Source organism: Spinacia oleracea, chromosome 1 (assembly GCF_020520425.1).
Source record: "Spinacia oleracea cultivar Varoflay chromosome 1, BTI_SOV_V1, whole genome shotgun sequence".
Taxonomy (NCBI): domain Eukaryota; kingdom Viridiplantae; phylum Streptophyta; class Magnoliopsida; order Caryophyllales; family Amaranthaceae; genus Spinacia; species Spinacia oleracea.
In genome coordinates this window covers 102,570,046-102,593,220 of record NC_079487.1, presented here as the reverse complement: position 1 = coordinate 102,593,220, position 23,175 = coordinate 102,570,046, and the positions used below count along the sequence as shown (strand labels likewise).

General features: G+C 35.1%; 2 protein-coding genes across 2 annotated transcripts; one reads left to right on the top strand and one right to left on the bottom strand.

Annotated features, from left to right (window-relative positions):
• The first annotated feature begins 2,617 nt into the window (after positions 1–2,617).
• LOC110794303 (probable NADH dehydrogenase [ubiquinone] 1 alpha subcomplex subunit 5, mitochondrial) lies at positions 2,618–7,773 on the top strand. The gene is made up of 2 exons (XM_021999249.2): positions 2,618–3,050; positions 7,315–7,773. The coding sequence occupies exons 1-2, from the start codon at positions 2,738–2,740 to the stop codon at positions 7,515–7,517; spliced, it is 516 nt and encodes a 171-aa protein (XP_021854941.1). The 5' UTR covers positions 2,618–2,737; the 3' UTR covers positions 7,518–7,773.
• A 954-nt stretch (positions 7,774–8,727) lies between these two features.
• On the bottom strand, positions 8,728–13,303 carry LOC110794302 (uncharacterized). The gene is made up of 3 exons (XM_021999248.2): positions 12,774–13,303; positions 11,514–11,751; positions 8,728–9,302 (listed from the first exon to the last, which is right to left on the bottom strand). Exons 1-3 carry the CDS (start codon positions 13,101–13,103, stop codon positions 9,169–9,171), a joined length of 702 nt encoding a protein of 233 aa, XP_021854940.1. The 5' UTR covers positions 13,104–13,303; the 3' UTR covers positions 8,728–9,168.
• Positions 13,304–23,175: the final 9,872 nt, after the last annotated feature.

Sequence of the window (23,175 nt, the reverse complement as noted above, 5' to 3'; positions counted from 1 at the left end):
AAACAACATCATTTTGAAGACATGTGGCGGACACGTAAGCAACAACATTTTGAAGACATGTGGCCTTTAATCCTCCCTTTCAGCTTCTATAACCTCCAAATTTAATTCAACTTAATTCAATGAAGTATTAATTTCTTCAATTCCTAATCTTCTCCACTTCTCCCTCCACCTCCCTTTTCAATGTAACTGAATTGAGTTTGTCATTTAACTCATAACATCCCTTACAAATTCAACATCCCTTATAAGTACCTCATTTGCAGATACTCACTTGGATTGCATTTCTCATCCCAAAATATCAAGGCACAATTGAACGTTGTCGGCTGCCTCAAGATCTCTAGTGACTTTCTATCTCTTTCACTCTATTTTAAGTTGAATTCCATTTATATGTATATATGAGCAGTTGATAGTTGATATTTTTACTGCTGGTTCATAATTATTATTGACATCAATGTGCAGAATTCAGCAATAAGATATTCTATCAAAGGATTGGATTATAAGGTGAAAATGGACCATGTTAAACAAGGGGGTGATGAAAGACTGTTTTAAATTTTTGGAGAATGGCTTCAGTTATGAGAGACTATTTTCTACAATTTTAGACAGCAAATTTATTGATCCATCTGAAACCATTCTTTTGCGGGTTTAAATTGGCATTCTCTTTGTAAATATATGCATTCGTAGGTAGATTGTCGTTATTTTTTATTTTAAGCATTATAATAGCAGCTTGTGCAATTGTGCTTCATGTAACTTATAATTTGTTTGATAAATTGTAGTTTCTCCCTCAAAAAAATAGTTTCAAGTTTCAAGTGAGTAAAAACCCGTGCGAAGAACGGGCCCAAAAGCTAGTTGATTTATATATTTTTTACCCCTCTTGTAATAGGTTTCTATTCCTAGATACTTACGACTTTTTTACATTCTAAGGGCTATATATAAGCAATAGAAAATGGAAATATTTAATTATACTGAGTATTAATCACATCGATATGATTAATGTCATGTGTTCCTAAATTAATTCTAATTCAGGAAGTACATTGGATGTTTATTTGTAACCGTAAGAGTTGCATACGGAGTATATCATTACCAAATCGATTAACTATTTTGAAAAGAAACTAGTTAGTGACACGGACGATGCAATATATTTTATTGTTTATGTTATTTGCTCTTTATCCGGTTAATGATTGTTTTCCTTGCAAAACTTTTTGTATTTGTATTAGTATTTGTTTTATTTAATTTGTTGCCATATGAACGTTTTCAGAATAGTTCGTATGTTTAGATACTTCGTATTTTGTTTTTTCAAGTCTTACTTGATTGGTACTCTGTATAAAACTTTGTTTTTTTTTCCTTTCTAATTCACTTATAAACATAAGAAATTTCTTAAAGTATCAATTATTATAAATTGAATAACAAAAAACATATATTTTTGGAAAAACACACAATTGATTATCTAAGTAAGTAGTATAACAATTATTATTATTATTATTATTATTATTATTATTAATGTTGTTATTTTTTTTATTATAATATTAACATTATTATTTATAATAAAACCAAATGCTAACAAAGTCAAATATTTTACAAATAGTTAGTGGGAAGCCGAGATACAATCTGGGCCCCCACTCATCTGGCTATAGCAAAGCTATCCTGGTGAATTAAGAAAGATTAAGTAGAAAAAAAAATATTATAATAGGTTGTTATTCAAGTATATATTGGGCATTAAAGTTTTAGTATTTATAAGAATGACTTTTGTCTTTTTCCATTACTTTAGAGTCATACATTATATCATTGTAGAGATGGTTATAACTTTACATTATAAATAAGAGGTCATGGGTTCGAACTTATATTGATACTGACACATCGTCGTTTCACTTGCCAAATCACAGCGCCACTTGACAACGTGACATTCCTTGTCCTGGATTTTAATAATAGTATATATTTTTTTCATTTTTAATAACGGGATTGAGCATTACCGAAGTTTATATTTTCATTTTTTCCTATATTGACTATTCTAATAACAAGTGACCACTAATGTGCTTATGTAAACCTAATTTATGAATAAACCCTATCAATTCATATAAGGAGTAGTTCGCTTTAATTAGTTGCTAGTTAATAATTCATTTGTTTTTAATAGATGCATCACTTTGACTTTTTACATTATTTTTATATACAAATTTGACCATCAATATCTTTAATTATATATTAGTGAAAATTATAAACAAAATGAAATTATGAAAATATGCATTTGAGACTAACACAACAGCAATCGAAATAATAAAATTTATATTTAGATAATATATGAGTAATAAACAACAATCAAAGTATGAAGTATTTGTGTAATACCGAATACTACAAAGGTCCGTTCTATTCGACTTATTTTGTTTGAACTTATATCATCTGAACGTGTCTAAACTTTATCTGAAAAAAATTATTTTTATTTGAAATAAACTTATTTGTGTGTGAAAATGTATGAAGGTTTTTTTTTTCTGTTTCTAAACTTATATTATTTGAACTTAATTGAAATTATTTGAACTGATTTGTCTGAATAAGTCCAACAGAACCGTCAAAACGACGTAGCTATTGAAACGGAGGAAGTACTAAAATAGAGAGAAAAACCCCGTATTGTGAGAGTTGTGGCCGTTAACACCACAACCACCAACACAACACCAACAGTGAGGGGAGAGAGACTAATCAACTAGCTAGAGAGAGAAAAAAAAACTAGCGACGAAAACAAACAACGAACAAGATGTTCTTGAGGAGGATAGCAAGGCCATTAATGGCGAAAGTTAAGGAAACAACAGGGATCGTAGGTCTAGAAGTAGTTCCAAATGCAAGAGAAGTCTTGATTTCTCTCTACTCCAAAACCCTAAAAGAGATCCAGGCAATTCCTGAGGATGAAGGCTATCGGAAGGCCGTCGAGAGCTTCACGCGCCAACGTCTCAAGGTTTGCCAGGAGGAGCCTGATTGGGAGGTTATCGAGAAGCGCCTCGGTTGTGGTCAGGTTGAAGAAATCATTGAGGAAGCTAAAGATGAGCTTACCTTGATCTCCAAATTGAATGGTCTGTGTTTTTTTTGCTATTCTCTCTCCTCCATTTTGTTTACATTGTTGATTTTTTTGAATTTTGAGTTTTGCCTGATTTCTTCATGATTTGACATGAACCCTAGTTTTTATGAGATGTTACTTTCTTGATTTTAAAAGGGTCAGTTTCAACGATGATCTACTAATTGAATTAAATATCTTCGAAAAGGGTGTTTGTTCATTGCCATTTTAATCTGCCTTTAGAAATGCTGAACCACAGATTTATGATAAGAGGATGAAATGAGGGTTGGTTTTTGTACATGATAATGTCAATGCTAACTTGAGATTTGAGGTTCAACCCAAATGCGTGGTTTAATTATAAATCCTTCTGATTGAGAAGGACTGGATCATAAAATCCGTAGCCAAACGGTCCAGAATTTGTAAATGTTGATGTCAATCCATTGATTGGTCATAGTAGGAATTACAAACTTTGAATAACGGTTGTTTCTAAAATATATGCGGGATAATTGTGTGCATTGAAGAAAACCCCTGCTACTTGTTGAGGATTAGTTAAGAACTTGTGAGTTCAATGAATGGAACTATAAGTCTCTAACCCCTTTGTTCCACATCGGCGAAATAAAGTTTTGCTGGCCTTGATTTGGACATTTTGTGTCTTGTTTTGGGTCAAAGGACGTCTTGTTATTGGCTGTATTTGAGGTTTGGCTATGCATTGTGATTGATTTCTGAGGCTGTGAGTTAAGGATCCATAAAAGCAACAGACCGGGCAAACTAGAAGGAAATTAAGGTTTATACATTCCTCATTGGATTTTGGACATCGAGATCAGGTTTTCTACTTGTTTGACCCTCATTAGTACACATTCCTGCAATCCTTGGGATAGCTGGTCAGCTAGTGGCCTGTAAGTACCTTCTTGCTCATTGCTATATCCTTTCCTGCTGCGTCTCCAATAAGCATATGCGCAGCCTGTTGCAAAACATTCTTGCCGCTAGTGAAGAGTGGAACTGGCCCTTGAATCTCCTTGTCAGTAGTCATTGATATTCTCAAATTATCGACCCACAAGCGCTTCAAATCCAATAATTCAGGAAGGAAAGAGAGGAAATTTACACACTCATCAATTTGTAGACATCTGGGAAAGTTTTTTTTTACTCGACTCTAGTTATTAGGTGCTTTTGCAACTGTGGAGATAAAAAATGGCCCACTTGAATCTTCTTGTCAATTTCTGCATCTCTCCGTGCTGCTTTTTTGATAAACGCACATTAGACCTCAATTTTTATTTATTTATGCTGATTGATTTTTGAGCACCCAGACCAGTTTTGTACTCTTTTCACCCTCATTATACGAGCAATGCTTGGAATAGCAATTGGTCCACATGAATCTTGTTGTTCATTGCTGTGCTGCGTCTTCTGTTAACACCCTTCAACCTGCTAATTAGCATTGTTGCCAATTATTAAGATTGAAAATGGCCCATTAATCTCCTTCTCAATTGTCATTTCTCTGCTTGAGTTATTCACAAACAAGTACAACAAATCCTGGAATTGAAAAAGGACATTAGGAATGTATGGAAGAGTCATCAGGTTGTGAACATCGAGATAAGGTTTTCTTGACAATATACTTCTATAATTACGCACTTTTGCATTGGTTGCGATAGAAATGACCCACATGCATCTTCTTGTCCGTTTCCGCATCCCTCCCTGCCGCTTTTTTTATAGTCACACATTTGACCCTCTCCTAAGCAGTAAGCACTCTTGTCAGTGGTTGATATCAAATCCTCTTGTCCATTGGCATATCCCTTCCAATTACCTAGCTTCTAATTTGTTTTCCCTTATTGGATTATCAAGTGTTTCTCCTGTAACCTTTGATTTACTACTATCAGATTCAAGTCTTATGTTCTAAACAACCCATATGAAGGCAGTGGGTTACTGGTTATTTAACTGATAGACTGTATGGCATATGAACTTTTCTTCTTTCTATTACGAGTTATTGACGAATTTTTAAAGTTGCATACTTGCATGCATGTTTCTATTAGTTTACTGACATTGTAAGCAAAGAAGTCTACCTTCACAATTTTAACTGCAGTTCATTGATTTTGTTTACTGTAACTGCTTTTCCATCCATTCCAATGATTGTAACTCCCGTATTGAAAAATTTCAGTCTCATTTTGAATGTTATGGCACTGATTGCTGAGCGAACATTACTATGAGGTATAGGCAACTAAGCATAGTGCTGAAGTAGTGAAGTAGATCTAATCCAGTTGTCTTGGTGCCTAAATATGGGCCCACATAGAGATGACAACTTGCACGATCGGTTTCCCCTCCAGATCCCATATCTTCTTTACCCTTTTTTGCTCATTAAACAATGGATCATCAGCAAAAGTATCTGTTATGTGGGTCCTTAATCAGGAAACAGCTCCTACCTACAAAAACTACATAGAATCATCTATGAGTCCCAGGTCTCTTGTAACTAGTAGTAGAATCAATTAAGATTTAAGAGGCTCTTGTAGTCTTGTTACTGTTGTTACATTTAATGTGACTTATTTATTTATTTATTTATTTATCTTACCTTTTAGCTTTCATTTATCAATATCGTTCTTAAAATTATGGTCTTATTAGGAGGTGGGAAACTTGGAGAACATTAGGATTTACTGTGTTTCTATATTCTTCCTTTTATTAGTTTATTACACTTGGAGAACATAAGGACTTGCTGTGCTTATTCTTCTTTTATTACTCCTATAACAACCTTCCATTGGGGAAAAATATATTTCCACCCGGGAAAGTATGCAGAAATAATTTATTGGGGGGAAGATATTTTAGTTTTGGATATCCTCCTAAATCAATCTTCAACCGACGTTGGGGGGGGGGGGGGGGCAAGCAAATTAATCCAATGCAAGTGATTTTGAACATATATGTTTTCACTTGGGGAAGTATGCAGAAATAATCCATTTGGCGAAGATATTTACTTTTGGATATCCTCCCAAAATAATCTTCCACTGGATATACCTCACTACGTTTTTAGCCAGTGAAAATGTTGTCCTTAGACCAATTGTTCATTTAATGCTTTGTAGTAAGTGTGGCTAAAATTGTTAATGTTGCTTGCTGGAGGTAATATGTTAGACCAGCATGATTTTTTGTGGGTTTATTTATTTGTTTAATTTGATCGGTTGTATACAAGCATGTCTACACCTATAGCCTATAGGTATATCCGTATATTATTCATGGTTTTTTCATTTGGTTAAACGAATTTATTTACACAAATTAAAGGAGAAAATTTCTTAAAAAACATATCAAGGCATACCTATAAGATTTGATGACAATTCTTTTCAAAAATCAAAATCATTTGAGTACAAGGTTAATCAAAATGATACTAGTCCACAAACTAGCTAAAGACTCTCAATAAATTTTGTCCATATACATGAGGCACCTAAATATTTGTCTATTTTTATTAATAAATTTTTTAGAATATGTTACATAATTCCCATTAGCTTAAAAGAACAAAGAAAAAGTTAGAAGTCACTGGAACAACAATGCTATTTCTTTTGAGAAGGGATAAGAGGAATACTCTGTATTATAGTATCAACACACCCAAAACTCTTGAAAAAGTGAAAAAAGGGAAATGGGACAAACAATAAGGGACGGGGAAAGTATATTATTAGTAGTATTGAGAATGAGTTTGTTCCTGATTAAGAGAACTAACTGTCATATTGTCTCATCTTGGAGTAGTGAGACAATGTTATGAGAGAGTGTCCATAAGAATGCCTGCTGACCTGATGGCTTGCAGTTCGGAATGTATTGATACATCTTGTCGCTGACTGGATATTGGATTCTTAGTGCTATACTTCTATACTGCAATTGGCAGCAGAAAATGAAACTTCAATTATTATTTTGTTTGCTTTGACCAGGTAGAAAGTTGAAGTAAACCTTAATATTCCTTTCCAGATTAGTGAGGTTACCTAAGCTGCTGTATGAGAAAATGTATTGTGAGAGAAAAGAATTGCGAATTGATCCTTTAAGAATTCAGCTAAACCAAGAACGAGAATCATCTAAGATGCTTCAATTTTGCACGGATGCTCTGACCTGCAAAATGAAAATATTGAGTCCTAGTTTTTTTTTCTTTTTTCTTTTTTCTGGACAGGTTATTTTGATGATTAAGCAGTTCTTGGTTGTCATTTACCTGATCAGGGTTTTGCGAGTTTCTGTTGCAGTGCAGTTTGACATTCTCCTGGGTGTCTGTAGTCTATACCTTTCGTTGTGTCAGTATTTAACTTGGTTCTAACTTGTTTGATTTACAGAGTGGAAGCCATGGGGGGTTGATGATGACTATGAGTGTGAGATTATTGAGAATGATGCTCCAGTTCCAAAGCACGTTCCATTGCATCGGCCTGGCCCACTGCCCGCAGAGTTCTACAAAACGTTGGACGCAATTGCTTCAGAACCCGTGGACAAACCAGCCATTACGGATGGTGAATCAAAGCCAAAGCAGCAGGATGCTTAGCTTATTTTGAGTGTGGTGCTTATTTGGGGTTTTTTGGAAACCCAAATCTATATCTTCCATTGACTTTTGATCTCATCAGTGTAGTGAATGAAAATTATTTACTCATCTGAGAGACGTAATCTGTTTGTTTCAATAAAACGAAGTTTGGGTATGAGCCGGTCACACTAGATGACCGTTTTGTATGCACAAAACCGAAATTTTGATTTGTTGATAAGATGATTGTCTATGGAGGATTTGGCTCAGCCAACATTTACAATTGCCTCGAAAAATTATACTTCCTCTCTTCCTTTAAATGTTGCACCATGATTGACTTTTGTTCCTCTAACACATTACTTCTCTTAACATTTCAAGTTATGTGAGAGCAAAAATTATCAAAAATTGATATTCTAAAAATATATATTGATACGAATCTAAAATGATCACACATTACTGTAACTTTTCTTAGGTATGACACAAAAAATGGCCAAAGTTCGTAATGTGAATAGTTGTACCATTACAATGACGAGGGATATGAGAAATTTCCAAAGTCCAATTCTGTTGAAGTAACTGAGCGACATCTCAACATGAGCACCTCATTTCTACTTCGTATGTCTTTTGCACCTCTCCCTGTCTCCCTATTCCCGTCGATGTCACCTCTTCTCTTTTTACTCTTCTTTTCTCCCACTTCACAAGGAACCCCATTTGTTTGAACCGTGTAGAAGAACTACAAGCTTGTTTTCATGACCATTTTAAGATATCACCAAAATCCAATCATATTTTTTAAATAGTACTCCCTCCGTTTCTTTTTGTTTGTTACGTTTGGACTTTTGCACGTTTATTAACGTATAATAAAGATTCTTTTTTTTTTTATTATTAAAAAAATAGCCCAAGTAAAACCTCAATCCACTAATCACTACAATAACCAATGAAATTGTTTTATTTATCAAATGAACCTATAATGGAAAAGCACAAAGATTGCTAACTTAACATACTTGGAAAATGGTAAAGAAATTTAATGAGTTGAAAAAATTGGACTAATTAAAAATTAAAAGTTGGCACAAAAAATGATAGTATAATAAGTTTATAAAAGGAAAGATTCTCCCACGTAACAAACATTGTGAAAAACCCTAAAAGAAATACGTAACAAACAAAAAGAAACGGAGGAGTACTCCGTAATAATAAGAACATGTTTAGATTTCCTAACACGCCACGTTACAAATCTAGTGACCGATAGAGAAAATACTGTTACATTTAGTAACATTACTTCATTAAGTAATATCTTGTCATGGGATTGATTCCATTACTATTCAAATATATTTTGATTTTATATAACTTGCACTTTACCTATCTTCGTGTACTTTACGTATTCAAATCTTGATAATATTCTTTTCTTCTATACTTGACAAATACTACTACATAAGCACACTACACAGCTCTAAGCTTGATCAACGCCAAAGCATTCCAGAGAGCAGCCAAAACTACAAAGCCAGCCCCGACATATACATACATCATACATCAGATCATAGACATCATTGTTTGTGCTCAGCACTAGTTACTGAAAACCATAGCTATCAATAAGAAGCTTATGCACCAAACATGTCGGACTTATTTTCACAATTTATGCAGACTCCAGATACATACATGGTGTCCGGCTTCTTTTTCATGATCAGTATCAATCATGATGGTTATTCCGCCGACCTGAGGTATATGCTGTAAGTGCTGAACCAGTGACAGTCACTGAGTGCTTTGCAATGCCGGCACTTTTCTTTGTTACCAGCCACAGACTCCAAAAGAATCCAATCCAGCCTAGCAGACATTAACAGAAGAAAATCAGCAGGTGAATCAACAACAGACATAATTCATATACACGAGGCAGAATATTACTTGCTCTGTTCAGAAATAGTTGCATCATTTTGACTCGTCTTTTTATTGATACACTTCGTAAAATAAATAAATGAATCACGGAGTGCATAAAAAGTTGTTGAATTAGTATCAGAGTTTATTTTCAAAATAGATACCAGTGGTTAAAGTTGTGCGTTTACAAACATGAAAGTCAAGATGGTGTAGATATCTCTATTCGGAGGAAGTACTGGGTAAACAAATTTACTGGTTTCAATGTTATTGTACTTGAGAAAAGATGTGAAATGCAGTCTGAAGAAGTGGGAGTGACTCAAATACAGAGAAAAGAGGGAACTGGGTTTCAAGCTTCGAATGGATCTAATAATCAAATTCATTCAATGAAAGGATAAAATCAGTAAGCTCATTGAAACAAGGTCTTTGCAACCAATGACAATCCTTCTTTTACTCACTGTTTCCTCTAAACAGTCATTTCTTTTAATCTTTCCAGGTTTTCCACAAATAAGACAACTTGCATGACATAAAAGAAGACAGTGCCTTAGCTTTGAGTGTTTTGATCATGCTACTAATCCAGTAATCCTACACTATCATAGTAAGATCCTGATTATCCCTTAATTGTTAATGGGCATCTTCATAACCTAGCATTGTGAACAGTTGACTTCTTCAAAATTTACAGAAAACTTTGTGATGACATAATAGTAAGGTCTCCATAAACAATTTCCATTTACGAAATATTGGGCTTTTAGCAAGTTCAGCCCCTTCTCATGGGCGTTTGCCAAAAATCTCCTACCGTAGTATTATAAGCATCAAACATGAAACCATACAGACCCTTTGAATGACGACAGTGAAGGATATCATGTTACCAAAAATCTATAATAGATCCTTTGTAAATTAGCCAATTATAGACTTGCTTAGAATTGAGAGCCACTAATAAAATCCATTCCTCAATTTAAAGCAGAGTGTGAATGATATCCTAAACCCTACATATGAATTCCAGGTGCCTTGGGCCCAAATATAGATGTCCGGAGATCCGGACAGGAAAGAGCCAACCTCAAGACCACATCAGCGACCAACTACGTCAACGCGTAGATTATATGTCTAAATTGTTGATTTAGACCCCCTTACTACAATTACTGTGTATTTGAGGTCCAAAGAAATAAAAGCAAGTTTCACATTTTAGGATCGAGTAGGAGATAGCAACTACAGAGCAATACTGAAACCAAGGACCGTTCTCAGGCAGATTATAATTACAACTTCTAAGAAAACACAACGATTGAGATGAAAATGAATCCTTTGTTCTATTCAAGCATTATCCCTTGGCATGACAGCTAATCATTTGATTCAGATGTCAAAGAAAGACGTAAGTATTTATCCTAATTGGCAACCACTAAATGCCAAAATGCTGGAGAATAAATTACATTGGATGGGGCAATTGCTCTCCATTACAATCACTGTATTGACTAGCACAAAATTGTGGTTTCCATGGAGGAATGGTATAAGAGAGGTAGCTACACATCCATACAATTGTCTCAAGTAAAAGCTGGTTGCTCTCTCATTCCTCAACAACCACCTTACATCCATTTGTCAACTACAGATATAAGAAATTTTTTGGTACATATGGTGAGAACAGTTGAAACTGTATCATGGTTGCACAAGATTACAAGTGCGTTCAGTGAAGGTCACTGCTTTCGGGTGGTCATGAAGTTTAACCAACTTACCAGGAAAAAAAAATAGCAAATATTGGAACGACAATCTGCAGTAGATCATATTCCCTTGGAAATTTACTGCACTTCTAAGGAGCAAGAACTGATGCACTCTACAGTTTGTGCCCACTCTAGAAATAGTGGATCAGCTCAAAATTCAAAATTAAAGAAGGCTCAGGCACGTATCTTACTCTTCAGGCTCACCTCTTAGTATTAATCACAATTTTTACCCTCATTATCACTGAAAAAATGCCACCTCTCCACAAAGGAGTTACTAGAATAGTGAAGTTCAAATGTTCAATACAACTAGTTAAGCGAACAGAAAAAATGATAACACGTCAGTGATGAGGCTGGAGTAAGCACCGGCAGATTAGTGATCTAAAAGAAGTATCATAACACACACAGGCCATAGCACCAGAGCAGCAGGATAAAGGACACAAGGATTCACAAAGCGTACCTGTAACAATGAGCGCGGTTATGATTGCTGCTATTGTCACAGAGGAAATGACAAAAAAAGCAATTGACAATGCCCCGATGTAGATTCCTGCTAGACAGGCAAAGAAAATAGCCAAGAAGCCGCCAGCAGCAGCCAAAGACATAAAAATTGATAGGATGATTGCATTGACAGTTGCTGCTGCCAAAAACAGCAAAAAAACTAGCACCCCTGTCAAGGTTAGAAGGGTAATTGTCCCAACCTGCAACAGAAGAGGAAAAGATCAAACATATTCCCAAGAAAGACGAAGTTTACCCTGTAATAAATATAACAAAAAACAAAACAAAACCAATGTCATGGAAGAAGCAAAGAGCCACTCAAGAGAAGGTTCTTAGCTCATCAATCTGCTAGAAGAACAACAAATACTCTCATCCCTTTGTACCATTCGGTACAAAAGGCGACTGCAATGTTTGAACTCAAAGAGTCCTCTTGATGGATTATCAACCCCAATGAGATAGAATCAAGAAAAGGAAAATTCTAGAACCAGATTAAAAGTATATAGTCCAATACCATTGAAGATACAACGTATCCAGAACAAAATTATCAACTTATCGCCTAGTACCAACTACCAAGATTAATGGATTATCGATCATTTTGAGTCTATGGCTGTTAAGGGACTAACAGATCATGAACAAACTAACATCAGGGTAATCTCGCAAGTGTTTTGTGGTTTTATGATGATCAAATTGAACGCAAAGATGGCCATAAATGTCCAATCCCCTCTTCTACATTCCTTATTGACATATTGCATGAAGAGACAAGGATGGAAATACACTAAGACTCCACAACTCTCGGCCACACAAAGACTCTTGGCAACAGTGAACATCTCGGCAACACAACATAACTACTGCTCGAACTTGAAGCATCCAAGTCTTAGCGCACCTCACCGTGCTCGTTAATGTCCTCAATCATCATTTAATTATCCCAAGTGCAATTTTAATCCGGGTCAACGATAGCAACAGTGAAAACCATTACAGAAAGAAATCATTGATGAAATCTGGGATTGGCATATGCATCAGATTCCTCAACATTCAACAAAAAGTACATACATAGAAATATACCATCAATCTTAATTGTACCAATAATTGAAACATCTTAGGATAGGCTAATCAAACAATTAACAAGATTTCCTAAAATAGATTAAAAGTCAACAATAAATAAAACCCCCAATTAATATCAGAAATTGTCCAAATATCAGAAATTGAAGAACAATGACGAACTTACAGAAATAACAAGGAGCAAGCGAAAAGAGCTCCCATTACGGGCCCACCGAAGAACATTCAACCCAGTACTTCTAGAAGCGTCTCGAACATGCGGAAGGTTCTCTCTGAAAGAATCCTTGGTTCGGCGATAAAAAGAAGAGGGATAATGAGGATCTGGGAAGAAGATCGGAAAGAGAAGCGATGAAAAGGCGTCGTATAAACTCTTTGAATTTTCTTCAACCCCTTTGAAATGGGGTTTTCCTGGTTTGTTATTGTTGTTGCTGCTGTACTCTTCTTCTTCCACACGTTGTCCACCATTAACAGTCGTTGTTTCATCTTCTGTGTTCGCCATTATTCGTTCTACTGAAGAATTTGATGATGATCAATGATTGAAGTTGATTGATTGAGGGTGGATTGACGGAAGTGGAAGTGAGGAATGAGAGTATGGAAGTAAATTTAGTCGCTTATATTGAATTGATTGAATTGAATTGAATTGAATTGGAAGTGTGGGTCACGATGTGGTAACGACATGTGCGCGATGCTCGTGTTTTTCGATTTCGGGTACGTTTGCCGACCTCAATCACAGACTTCGTTTCTTTTAACGGATAACATTTTCAATAAAAATTACTCCGTACTTCTTATTGGGTTTTTGACACTATTCACCCAAACTCGTTTATTGGATTTTTGACACTATTCATCCAAACTCGTTTGACTTCATTTTGTGATACATAAGAAAAATATAGCCACGTAGGAACTCATTAGATTCGTCTCAATAAATATTTTTTAAATATCAACTTTTTATAATTTTTTCTTATTCATAATGAAAAATATTAATGTTTAAAATCGTACATTGTCAAACGTGCCTAAATAATTGTGTCATTTAAAAAAACAGAGAAAGTAGTACGGAGTACGTTTTTTTCCCTTTTCCAAAATGATTTTTAATGTATAATACAATTGCAAATTGAACTAAAATAAGTAAATTTTGTTATTTGTTAGTACTTTAAGAGAAAAATTAAAGGAAAAAAAAAGGGAGTCAAAAGGACAAAATGGATGTTTGTTAGATCGAAAGAAAGTGTTAAGCATATTTATTGCTTCAGCTACTCATTTGGTTTTCTTTGTTTTTCCTGTTTTAATTGTAAGCATTTTTCATTCCAATAATATCATTAATATTTTTAATTTTTTGTTAGTAAAACTACAAATAAAAATTGAATTTCATAAAACATTCATTGATGCGAATAAAACAAAACCTCACACGATGACACATTTTTTATATAATAATAATGAATTAATAACATCCCTCATATTCTAAATATTTGCAAGAAACTGAACAAGACGCAAATTATGAAACGGATGGAATAATATTTATTGGTCTTGTTTCCAATTACAACTTAAAGTTTAGTTGTTTACAATTTGCATTAGAGGTAGTTGATTACCTTTATGTTTAGGAGATTTGACTGCGAATTTGACTAAATGTTTATACAAATGTGTTTGGCAACACTTAGGTTTTGTTATGTTCTCCTTATTTCCACTTATTTTAGGAAAAAAAAATTAAGAATAAAGGTTAATCAAGTACACTTTATAACTAAAATAAGTTTTAATAAGTTCAAATAAGTTCTGCTAAATTCTTATAAGATAAATTCAGGTGAATATAACGGTTTTTTAGTTTATCTATACTAATATATTAAAAGGCGTTGTGAAAAAAGTCGATGTGCCACGTAGTGCTCTTCTCTTTGCGCCACATCATTCACTCATCAAGTGGTATGTCATGTCATGGACAACCAAAAATCATTACAATGAGATTCGAACTCCAGACCTCAAATGTGGATGACAATATTCATTACCATTTTAACCAACCACCAATTGTGTTTTATCTCTTCACATTAATTTATAAATAAATGTTAACATGTAGTCAAAAATAACTAACTTTTTATGTGACTTTTTATTTTCTATGGATTATTTTGGAAAAAGTTAACAATTAAAGAATTAGGACAAACAAAGAAACACGAGGTCATAAAGTCTCATAAGCAGCAACTATAAAAATGTCTTGCATGGCTGGATATATCTGATTTGGTGTTTATTAATTTGCAGCACATAGTTCAACTAGAAAATTAATTACACAAATTGTAAGATGATCTAATTGAAAAATTAGATGGTATGACATAATGTGCCTGTGTAGTTGACAAATTTAATGGATCATTTTCACTTTATGGTATACATGTCTATTGTCAAATATTGAGCTCAAGAAAAATCTAAAAATTTAACTATTCAATGTATAAACCGGGGCATCGCCCGAGCCACACACTAGTTATTAATTAAAAGATGTTGGCTACTACCCACCTACAAAAGATGGGTAGCTGTTTCAATCCAAAAAAAAAAGATGTTGGCTACTTAATGTGTTAAATGACATTTATGAACATCAATATACTAGTGTTTGTCATTACTAATGAACTAATGCACGGGTAGTAAGCTAATTGAATAAGAAGTATTTGAGAAAGAACTAGTTATTGTCCTGGGAGATGCCCCGATGATTACATGTAATTTGAGAACTAATCTTGATAAAATTTGGGTTAAATAAAAATAATTACAATATTTTGATATTAAATACTTATATAACAATATTTTGATATTAAATACTTACATATAATATGATATAAATATTTGTGATAATTTATTTTTACGTTTTATTTATGTAAGGGTGAGTCAATATAAAATTTGGTTAAACATAAGGGATCGTTTGGTTGGGGCATTTGGAATGGATTGAAATGGAGCTAGAACTCATTCCATCTATTTTATTGTTTGGTTGGGCTTTGTTGGGATGGAGTCTCATACCTAGGGGGTTCTATCTCCCTCCCAAACCCTAGGAATCCCATATCCACCTCTACCCCAAAGATTCAAAATCCATTCCACCCAAGTTTCTAACCCTAGCTCACAAAAGAGGGGAGAGAGAGAAGGTGCAGCCGCCCACCATTACCAGCCACCTACTATCCGGCGACCCTCCGGCGACCATCACCGGTGACCGTCACATCTTCTCCGGTTGGTTAATTCATGGTCGAAAGTCAGTTTTAATTATTATTTTTCTTTAATTTCGTCATCTGTAATATATCTTGGATTGAATTGTTGTTTTGGCTATCTGTAATTTCATGATCTGTAAAAAAAAAAAATCTTGAATTTCGTCATCTGATACCATGGCTTTCTCATGTCAACTATGGCTTTGTCCAAAAATTGATTCCTCTTTCATCATAATTCAAAATTTTGAACCCGTATTACTCACCCCTTTGTCCAAAAATAACACTATTTTCATCATTAATTCTATATATTCACTCCTTCAAAGGTTCGCTGATTAACATTAATGCCCGTGCATCATTTTTCTCAAGTCAATTTGGTACAGCAATTCTATGTTAGGGATAGGTCCTTAGGCTAACAGTGGTTTGTGGTTAATAGCAAACATCTAACAGTGGTTTGTGAGTCATAAAAGAGACAACAAATAATTTTAGCTACTGAGTATTGTAAACATTAAAATTTAAGTTTGAATTTTTTTGGATAATTATTTGTGTGGAATCGTAGTTTTTTCCAAATTTGATGATATATTACTAGTATATCTAAAAAATTATATTCAATATATATTTTAAAAAAAGTTGAATCAGAATCCATTTCAATAATGAACCAAACAACATGAATGGGATATATAATCAATTCTAGGATCAAACCAAACAGTTTCAGTTTGGTATGGGAAATACAGTCCATACCTCCCTGGTATGAGACTCCATACCATTCCATTCCAGTTCAGCGAACCAAACGACCCCTTAGTAAATTAAATTTAAAATTAAAATGGAGTAGTCTTTTATTATGTGTAATACTCTTTTTTTATGTGCTCTAGGTAAATTTAGATGAACTTGCATGCTAAAAAAAGTAATCATAAATAAACCTTAATGAAAATGAAAATGAAAAAAAGAAATTAAGTATAGTTTAGTTTCATAAGAAAAAAGAAAAAATTCAACTTTAGATTGTAGGAACAATGACTAGTAATGAACGAATAAACTTATCTTTAACCAAGTCGTGGCGTGTATGAACACTGCCCTAAAGTTGAATTTGCCCCGTTACGTACACACGGCCTCTTGACAATCAACCTCCAGGGTTACACGACATCTATCTCGTTGGTGTAGTACAAAAAGATAGATTGAAAACGAAATTGAACGTTGCCCAAAATGAATCAGAGAGTATGTATTTGAGAGGAAAATTTTCGGAGAGCAATTTTCCTGTGTTTTCTTTGTGAAGGAGGAAGCCAAAATAAATAACGGAAGGCTGAAGAATTATTTCGGGAAGGAAATAAATTCAGTAATCAATTAGAATCAATCAACGACTCAATTTCCGGAATAAAATCTGTAACCGTTATGGAAAATATTCGGTTACCAAAATACAACAACTAGCCGTTACACGGGATTGATTGGTGGCAAAAAGGGCCCCACCCACACCCGTGAACGCGCCGCGCCACTCGCCCGAGCCCGGTCCGGCCCGCGCGCGCGCGCGCGCGTGTGCGGTTGCCTAGAGTCTCCTCTCAAGTCTTCTAACAAACCTATTAGTGGAGTGAGGATATATAAAGTGGGTAAAACTCTTATTTTTTGTCAATGTGGGACAAGCACAATTTTCATTCTTTTGAAGCATCACTACCTATACTTCCAACAATCCCCCACATGATTCAAAAGAACAGGAAAAACTAGGAAGGAACGTTTTGGGCAACGGAGACTTTAGTTTTGAAAGTGTCAATGTCTTTTGGACTTGAATTAACACCCAACGCATACAAAAATATCTTACAGTCGTTTTAGGTAGATTTCTCATTGAACCTATCACGAAGTTAGTAAACTACTTTTGCGCGTTTCAACTTTTCTCAAATCAAGACTCGTTTTCGCAATTTGTAATTTTTTAGTGCCCCACAAAATACCCGGATTTTCATGAATGCTCTAGTGGTCCTAAGCCTTAAGGACTCTCATATGGGATTGGGCGTAACCCCCACATTCACATAGGTAAGTTCATCAAGTTTGTACTGTCACAAACCACCTTTTCAAGGCTATGAACTTATTAAGAGCCTTAGCTCAACCTTACGCATATGACAGTTAGAAAAATACTAAATCACTTTTATTATTAGGAAGGGTAGTAGTAACAAACATGAGTTCTTTTGTGATTTCGTTTGACCCATTGAACTTAGATTTCCTAAGATGGGTGTCCACCACAATTTACTCCACAATAGGCTTTAAACCCATTCCTTGTGCTGACTCAAGCACCATTTTTCTACAAAGGCCTTTGGTGAGAGGATCTGCAATATTCCTCTCGGACTTTACATACTCGAGTGATATTACATTTTTTCTGATCAGATCTCTAACTATAGCATGCCTTAAGCGAATATGCCTTCTCTTTCCATTATAGGCTTGATTTTTCGCTACCCCAATTGCAGCTTGTGAATCACAATGCATTGAAACTGAGGGAGCTGGTTTCCCCCACAATGGAATATCAGCAAGCAAACTCCTTATCCATTCAGCTTCCTGTCCTGCCAATTCTAAAGCAATAAACTCAGATTCCATAGTAGATTTGGCAATGCAAGTTTGTTTAGATGATTTCCATGATATAGCTCCTCCAGCAAGAGTAAAAACATAGCCACTAGTAGATTGAATTTCATCACTATCCGACACCCAATTGGCATCACAATATCCCTCAAGAACACAAGGTGCTTTATGATAATGTAAACCCCAATTGATAGTGCCTTTCAAATACTTCAATAATCTAATCAATGCATTCCAGTGATCTTGATTAGGATTATGAGTATATCTACTCAATCTACTAACCGCATATGCTATATCAGGTCTAGTGTAGTTCATCAAAAACATCAAACTTCCAATAATCTTGGCATATTGTTCCTGTGATACAGAATTACCTTTGTTCTTTTTCAAATGAATACTAGAATCATATGGGGTTTGCACTGGAGTGCAGTCAAATTGACCAAATTTCTTTAAAATCTTTTCAATATAATGAGATTGGTTTAAAGACATCCCATATGAAGTTCTAGTAATCTTTATGCCAAGAATCACATCTGCCTCTCCTAAATCCTTCATCTCAAAACAAGAATTTAGGAAAGCCTTGGTTTCGTTCACTATGTCTATATTGGTACCAAAAATTAACATGTCATCCACGTATAGACATATGAAAACGCAACCAAGTTTTGAAAGTTTGGAATACACACAAGCATCAGAATCATTTACCTGAAAGCCATTAGAAATAATAGTTTGATGAAATTTGTCATACCATTGTTTAGGTGCTTGTTTTAATCCATACAATGATCTAATGAGCCTGCATACCTTATCTTCCTGTCCAGGAACAACACATCCCTCTGGTTGCTTCATATAAATTTCTTCATTCAAATCACCATTCAAAAAAGCAGTTTTTACATCCATTTGATGCACAACAAGATCATGAATGGATGCAAGTGCAATTAAGACTCTAATGGTGGCAACTTTAGTGACAGGAGAATATGTATCAAAATAGTCTACACCATGCTTTTGACGATGACCTCCTACCACAAGCCTAGCTTTATACTTAATCAAGGATCCTTTTGGAGTATGTTTCTTAGTAAAAATCCACTTACTACATAAGGGCTTGCAACCTCTAGGAAGATCAGACAAAATCCAAGTGTTATTACTCATGATAGACTCAATTTCACTATTTATGGCCTCTAACCAAAAACTTGAATCAATTGACCTCATAGCTTCTCCATAGGATCTAGGGTTTTCTTCTAAGAGAAATGCATCAACTTCTTGCTCGTCTAATAACTCTTTCTCAATTAGGAAGGCAGTAATAAAATCGGGTCCAAAGCTAGACTCAGTTCTAGTTCTTTTACTCCTTCTAGGTTCTAGAGTCTCACTAGATGATGCAATGTCATGATGCACAATGGAAGGTGGAGATGCAACAGGTAAGCTTGCTTGAACATTAACTTTCATAGGAAAAATATGCTCAAAAAACTCTACATCCCTTGACTCACGAATTGGTCCAAAACCATATGCATCCTTAAGAATGAATCTATATGCAGCACGGTTGGACGCATAACCTATAAAAATACCATCCACGGTTTTAGGTCCAATCTTACTCCTTTGGAAATCAGGAAGTCCTATTTTTCCCAAACACCACCACACTTTAAGGTAACCCAAATTAGGCTTAAACCCTTTCCACAATTCATATGGGATTTTATCTAATTTCTTATGGGGAACACGGTTAAGCACATAGCAAGCAGAAAGAATTGCCTCACCCCACATGTTAGTAGGCATACCAGAACTTATAAGCATAGCATTCATCATATCCTTAAGTGTCCTATTTTTGCGTTCAGCTATTCCATTCTGTTCTGGGGTATAAGGAGCTGTAACCTCATGAATAATCCCATTAGCTTCACAAAATTTCTTTAAAGGAGTTCCATCATATTCACCACCTCTATCTGATCTAACTCTCTTTATTTTCAGGTCTAATTGGTTTTCAACCTCAGCCTTATAAATATGGAATTTCTCTTCTGCCTCATCTTTAGTACTCAATAAATAGACCTTACAATAACGAGAAAAATCATCTACAAAGGTAATATAATAACGTTTTCCTCCTCTACTCATGGAATTCTTAAAGTCGCCTAAGTCACTATGAATTAGTTCTAGTAGGGTAGAAGATCGACATACATTCTTATTAAAGGCTTTTTTCGGGTGCTTAGCTTCTACACAAACTTCACATTTGTCAAAAGAGGTATTACTAAAATCTGGAATAAGACTAAGTTGTTTGAGTCTCTTGACAGATGCAACATTCACATGACCTAGTCTAGAATGCCATAAAGAAACTGACTCAGCAATATAAACAGAAGCAGAATTATTATTATTATCAGTCACAACATCAAGCACAAATAAACCCCCATTACAAAATTCCTTACCCACAAATTCACCATTTCTGGTAAGTACAAGTTTATCAGATTCAAAAGTTAACTTGATACTTGCTTTGTTAAGTAAAGCACCAGAAATGAGGTTCCTGCGGATATCGGGTACATGCAAAACATTTTGCAAAGCAATAGTTTTTCCAGAAGTAAGCTTTAGAAAAACTTTTCCTTTGCCAAGTACACTCACAGTGCTTGAGTTGCCCATGAAGACACATTCTCCTTCAGAAACTTTTTCATAGTCTTGAAACATTTCCTTGCTCGAACAAATGTGGCGAGTTGCTCCAGTATCAACAACCCATTCAGTCACGTTGCTCACCAGATTCACCTCGGACACAACAGCAGCAATGATGTCTTCAGTGAGATTAGCTTGAGGCTTGTTCTCCTTTGGCTTGTTCCCAGGTCCATGTCCTTGCCTGCATTCCCTAGCTGAATGACCATACTTACCGCAAGTATAGCAATTTCCTTTAAACTGCCTTTTCTCCTTGTTGTTGTTGTTCTGCCTTGTACCATGGAACTGATTTGGACCATTGCCTTTCGGTCCCTTATTGTAACCTGCATTTCTTTTAGTTTAAACAAGATTAGCAGTAGAGGAAGAATGATCAGTAGTTTTTCCCTTGGTTTGGATACGGTTCTGCTCTTCAATCTTAATGTGGGAAACGAGTTCTTGAAGGGTAAAGTCTTTTTGTTTGTGTTTCATGGAATGGACATAGGTTTGCCAAGAAGGGGGTAATTTCTCAAGGAGACAATTGGCTTGGAAAAGCTCACAGATTTTCATACCCTCAGCAACAATATCAGCACATAAATGTTCATACTCATGAACTTGATCAAGGACAGGCTTATCATCAGTCATACGGAAATTTAACCAACGACTACAAGCATATTTCTTAGTCCCAAAATCATCAGTTTCATACTTAGTTTTCAGAGCATCCCAAATTTCCATAGCATTCTTAGACTTACTATAAATCATATAAAGAGAAGCAGTCATGTAGTGCAACAACATCCCACGACAGGTTTTGTTATCTTTCTTAAAATCCCTAGTGGAATTAGCAGGGGCAGCAATAACAGTAAGACAATAATCTACCCCTTGACCCAAGAAAAACTCCATCTTATCAGACCACATCTTATAATTCTTCCCATCGAAAGGATCTAACTTAGACATATCAGGGATGAAAGGGTTGGGAAGCATGGCAGAAGTAAAAGGGATAGCCGTAGGGATATGACCAGCCATTGTAAAAATAAAACACGGAAGAAAAAATTCAACTTTAGATTGTAGGAACAATGACTAGTAATGAACGAATAAACTTATCTTTAACCAAGTCGTGGCGTGTATGAACACTGCCCTAAAGTTGAATTTTCCCCGTTACGTACACACGGCCTCTTGACAATCAACCTCCAGGGTTACACGACATCTATCTCGTTGGTGTAGTACAAAAAGATAGATTGAAAACGAAATTGAACGTTGCCCAAAATGAATCAGAGAGTATGTATTTGAGAGGAAAATTTTCGGAGAGCAATTTTCCTGTGTTTTCTTTGTGAAGGAGGAAGCCAAAATAAATAACGGAAGGCTGAAGAATTATTTCGGGAAGGAAATAAATTCGGTAATCAATTAGAATCAATCAACGACTCAATTTCCGGAATAAAATCTGTAACTGTTATGGAAAATATTCGGTTACCAAAATACAACAACTAGCCGTTACACGGGATTGATTGGTGGTAAAAAGGGCCCCACCCACACCCACACCCGCGAACGCGCCGCGCCACTCGCCCGAGCCCGGCCCGGCCCGCGCGCGCGTGTGCAGTGGCCTAGATCCTCCTCTCAAGTCTTCTAACAAACCTATTAGTGGAGTGAGGATATATAAAGTGGGTAAAACTCTTATTTTTTGTCAATGTGGGACAAGCACAATTTTCATTCTTTTGAAGCATCACTACCTATACTTCCAACAGTACGTAGTCAATGGCGAATGTTCTATATGGCGCGGTTGGGCCCGCTACAAAGTTTTTTGTAGTGTGTTTTCAGTTACGGCCCCCTCTAATATTTGTATATAATTGTTTAAATTGCATACTATATTGTTTAATTTTTCTACTGCCCCCCTCATAACAGTATCCAAGATCTGTCACTATACGTAGTATCTTTTTTAGTAATAGTGTTCTTAAATTTTTTTGGGTTGTTAGTATTTGTATATATGTTATGATCCATATGTGAAAAATGGACAATAAAAGATGTGGTAATTATTCGAAACCATTTTCAATAAGGGTAACAAAATTACATTTCTTGCAATCACTATGTTGTGAAAATTAGCAATAACATAGCACGTGTGAAAAAATAGTATAAATACACACTAATCCTATCCAACTTAAATATATTTAAGTAGAGTTAAAAGACATAACTAATACTTAGCTAAGATGGTAAGCTTTCTACTATACTTCTTGATGGTCCCATGTTCGAACCTTAACGAAAACATTTTGTTTAACA

Coding starts and splice junctions, on each gene's coding strand:
- LOC110794303 (XM_021999249.2), top strand. CDS start 2,738: ATGTTCTTGAGGAGGATAGCAAGGCCATTAATGGCGAAAGTTAAGGAA. Junction 3,051..7,314: donor CTTGATCTCCAAATTGAATG/GTCTGTGTTTTT, acceptor TTTGATTTACAG/AGTGGAAGCCATGGGGGGTT.
- LOC110794302 (XM_021999248.2), bottom strand. CDS start 13,103: ATGGCGAACACAGAAGATGAAACAACGACTGTTAATGGTGGACAACGT. Junction 11,752..12,773: donor GCTTGCTCCTTGTTATTTCT/GTAAGTTCGTCA, acceptor CTTCTGTTGCAG/GTTGGGACAATTACCCTTCT. Junction 9,303..11,513: donor AACCGCGCTCATTGTTACAG/GTACGCTTTGTG, acceptor AATGTCTGCTAG/GCTGGATTGGATTCTTTTGG.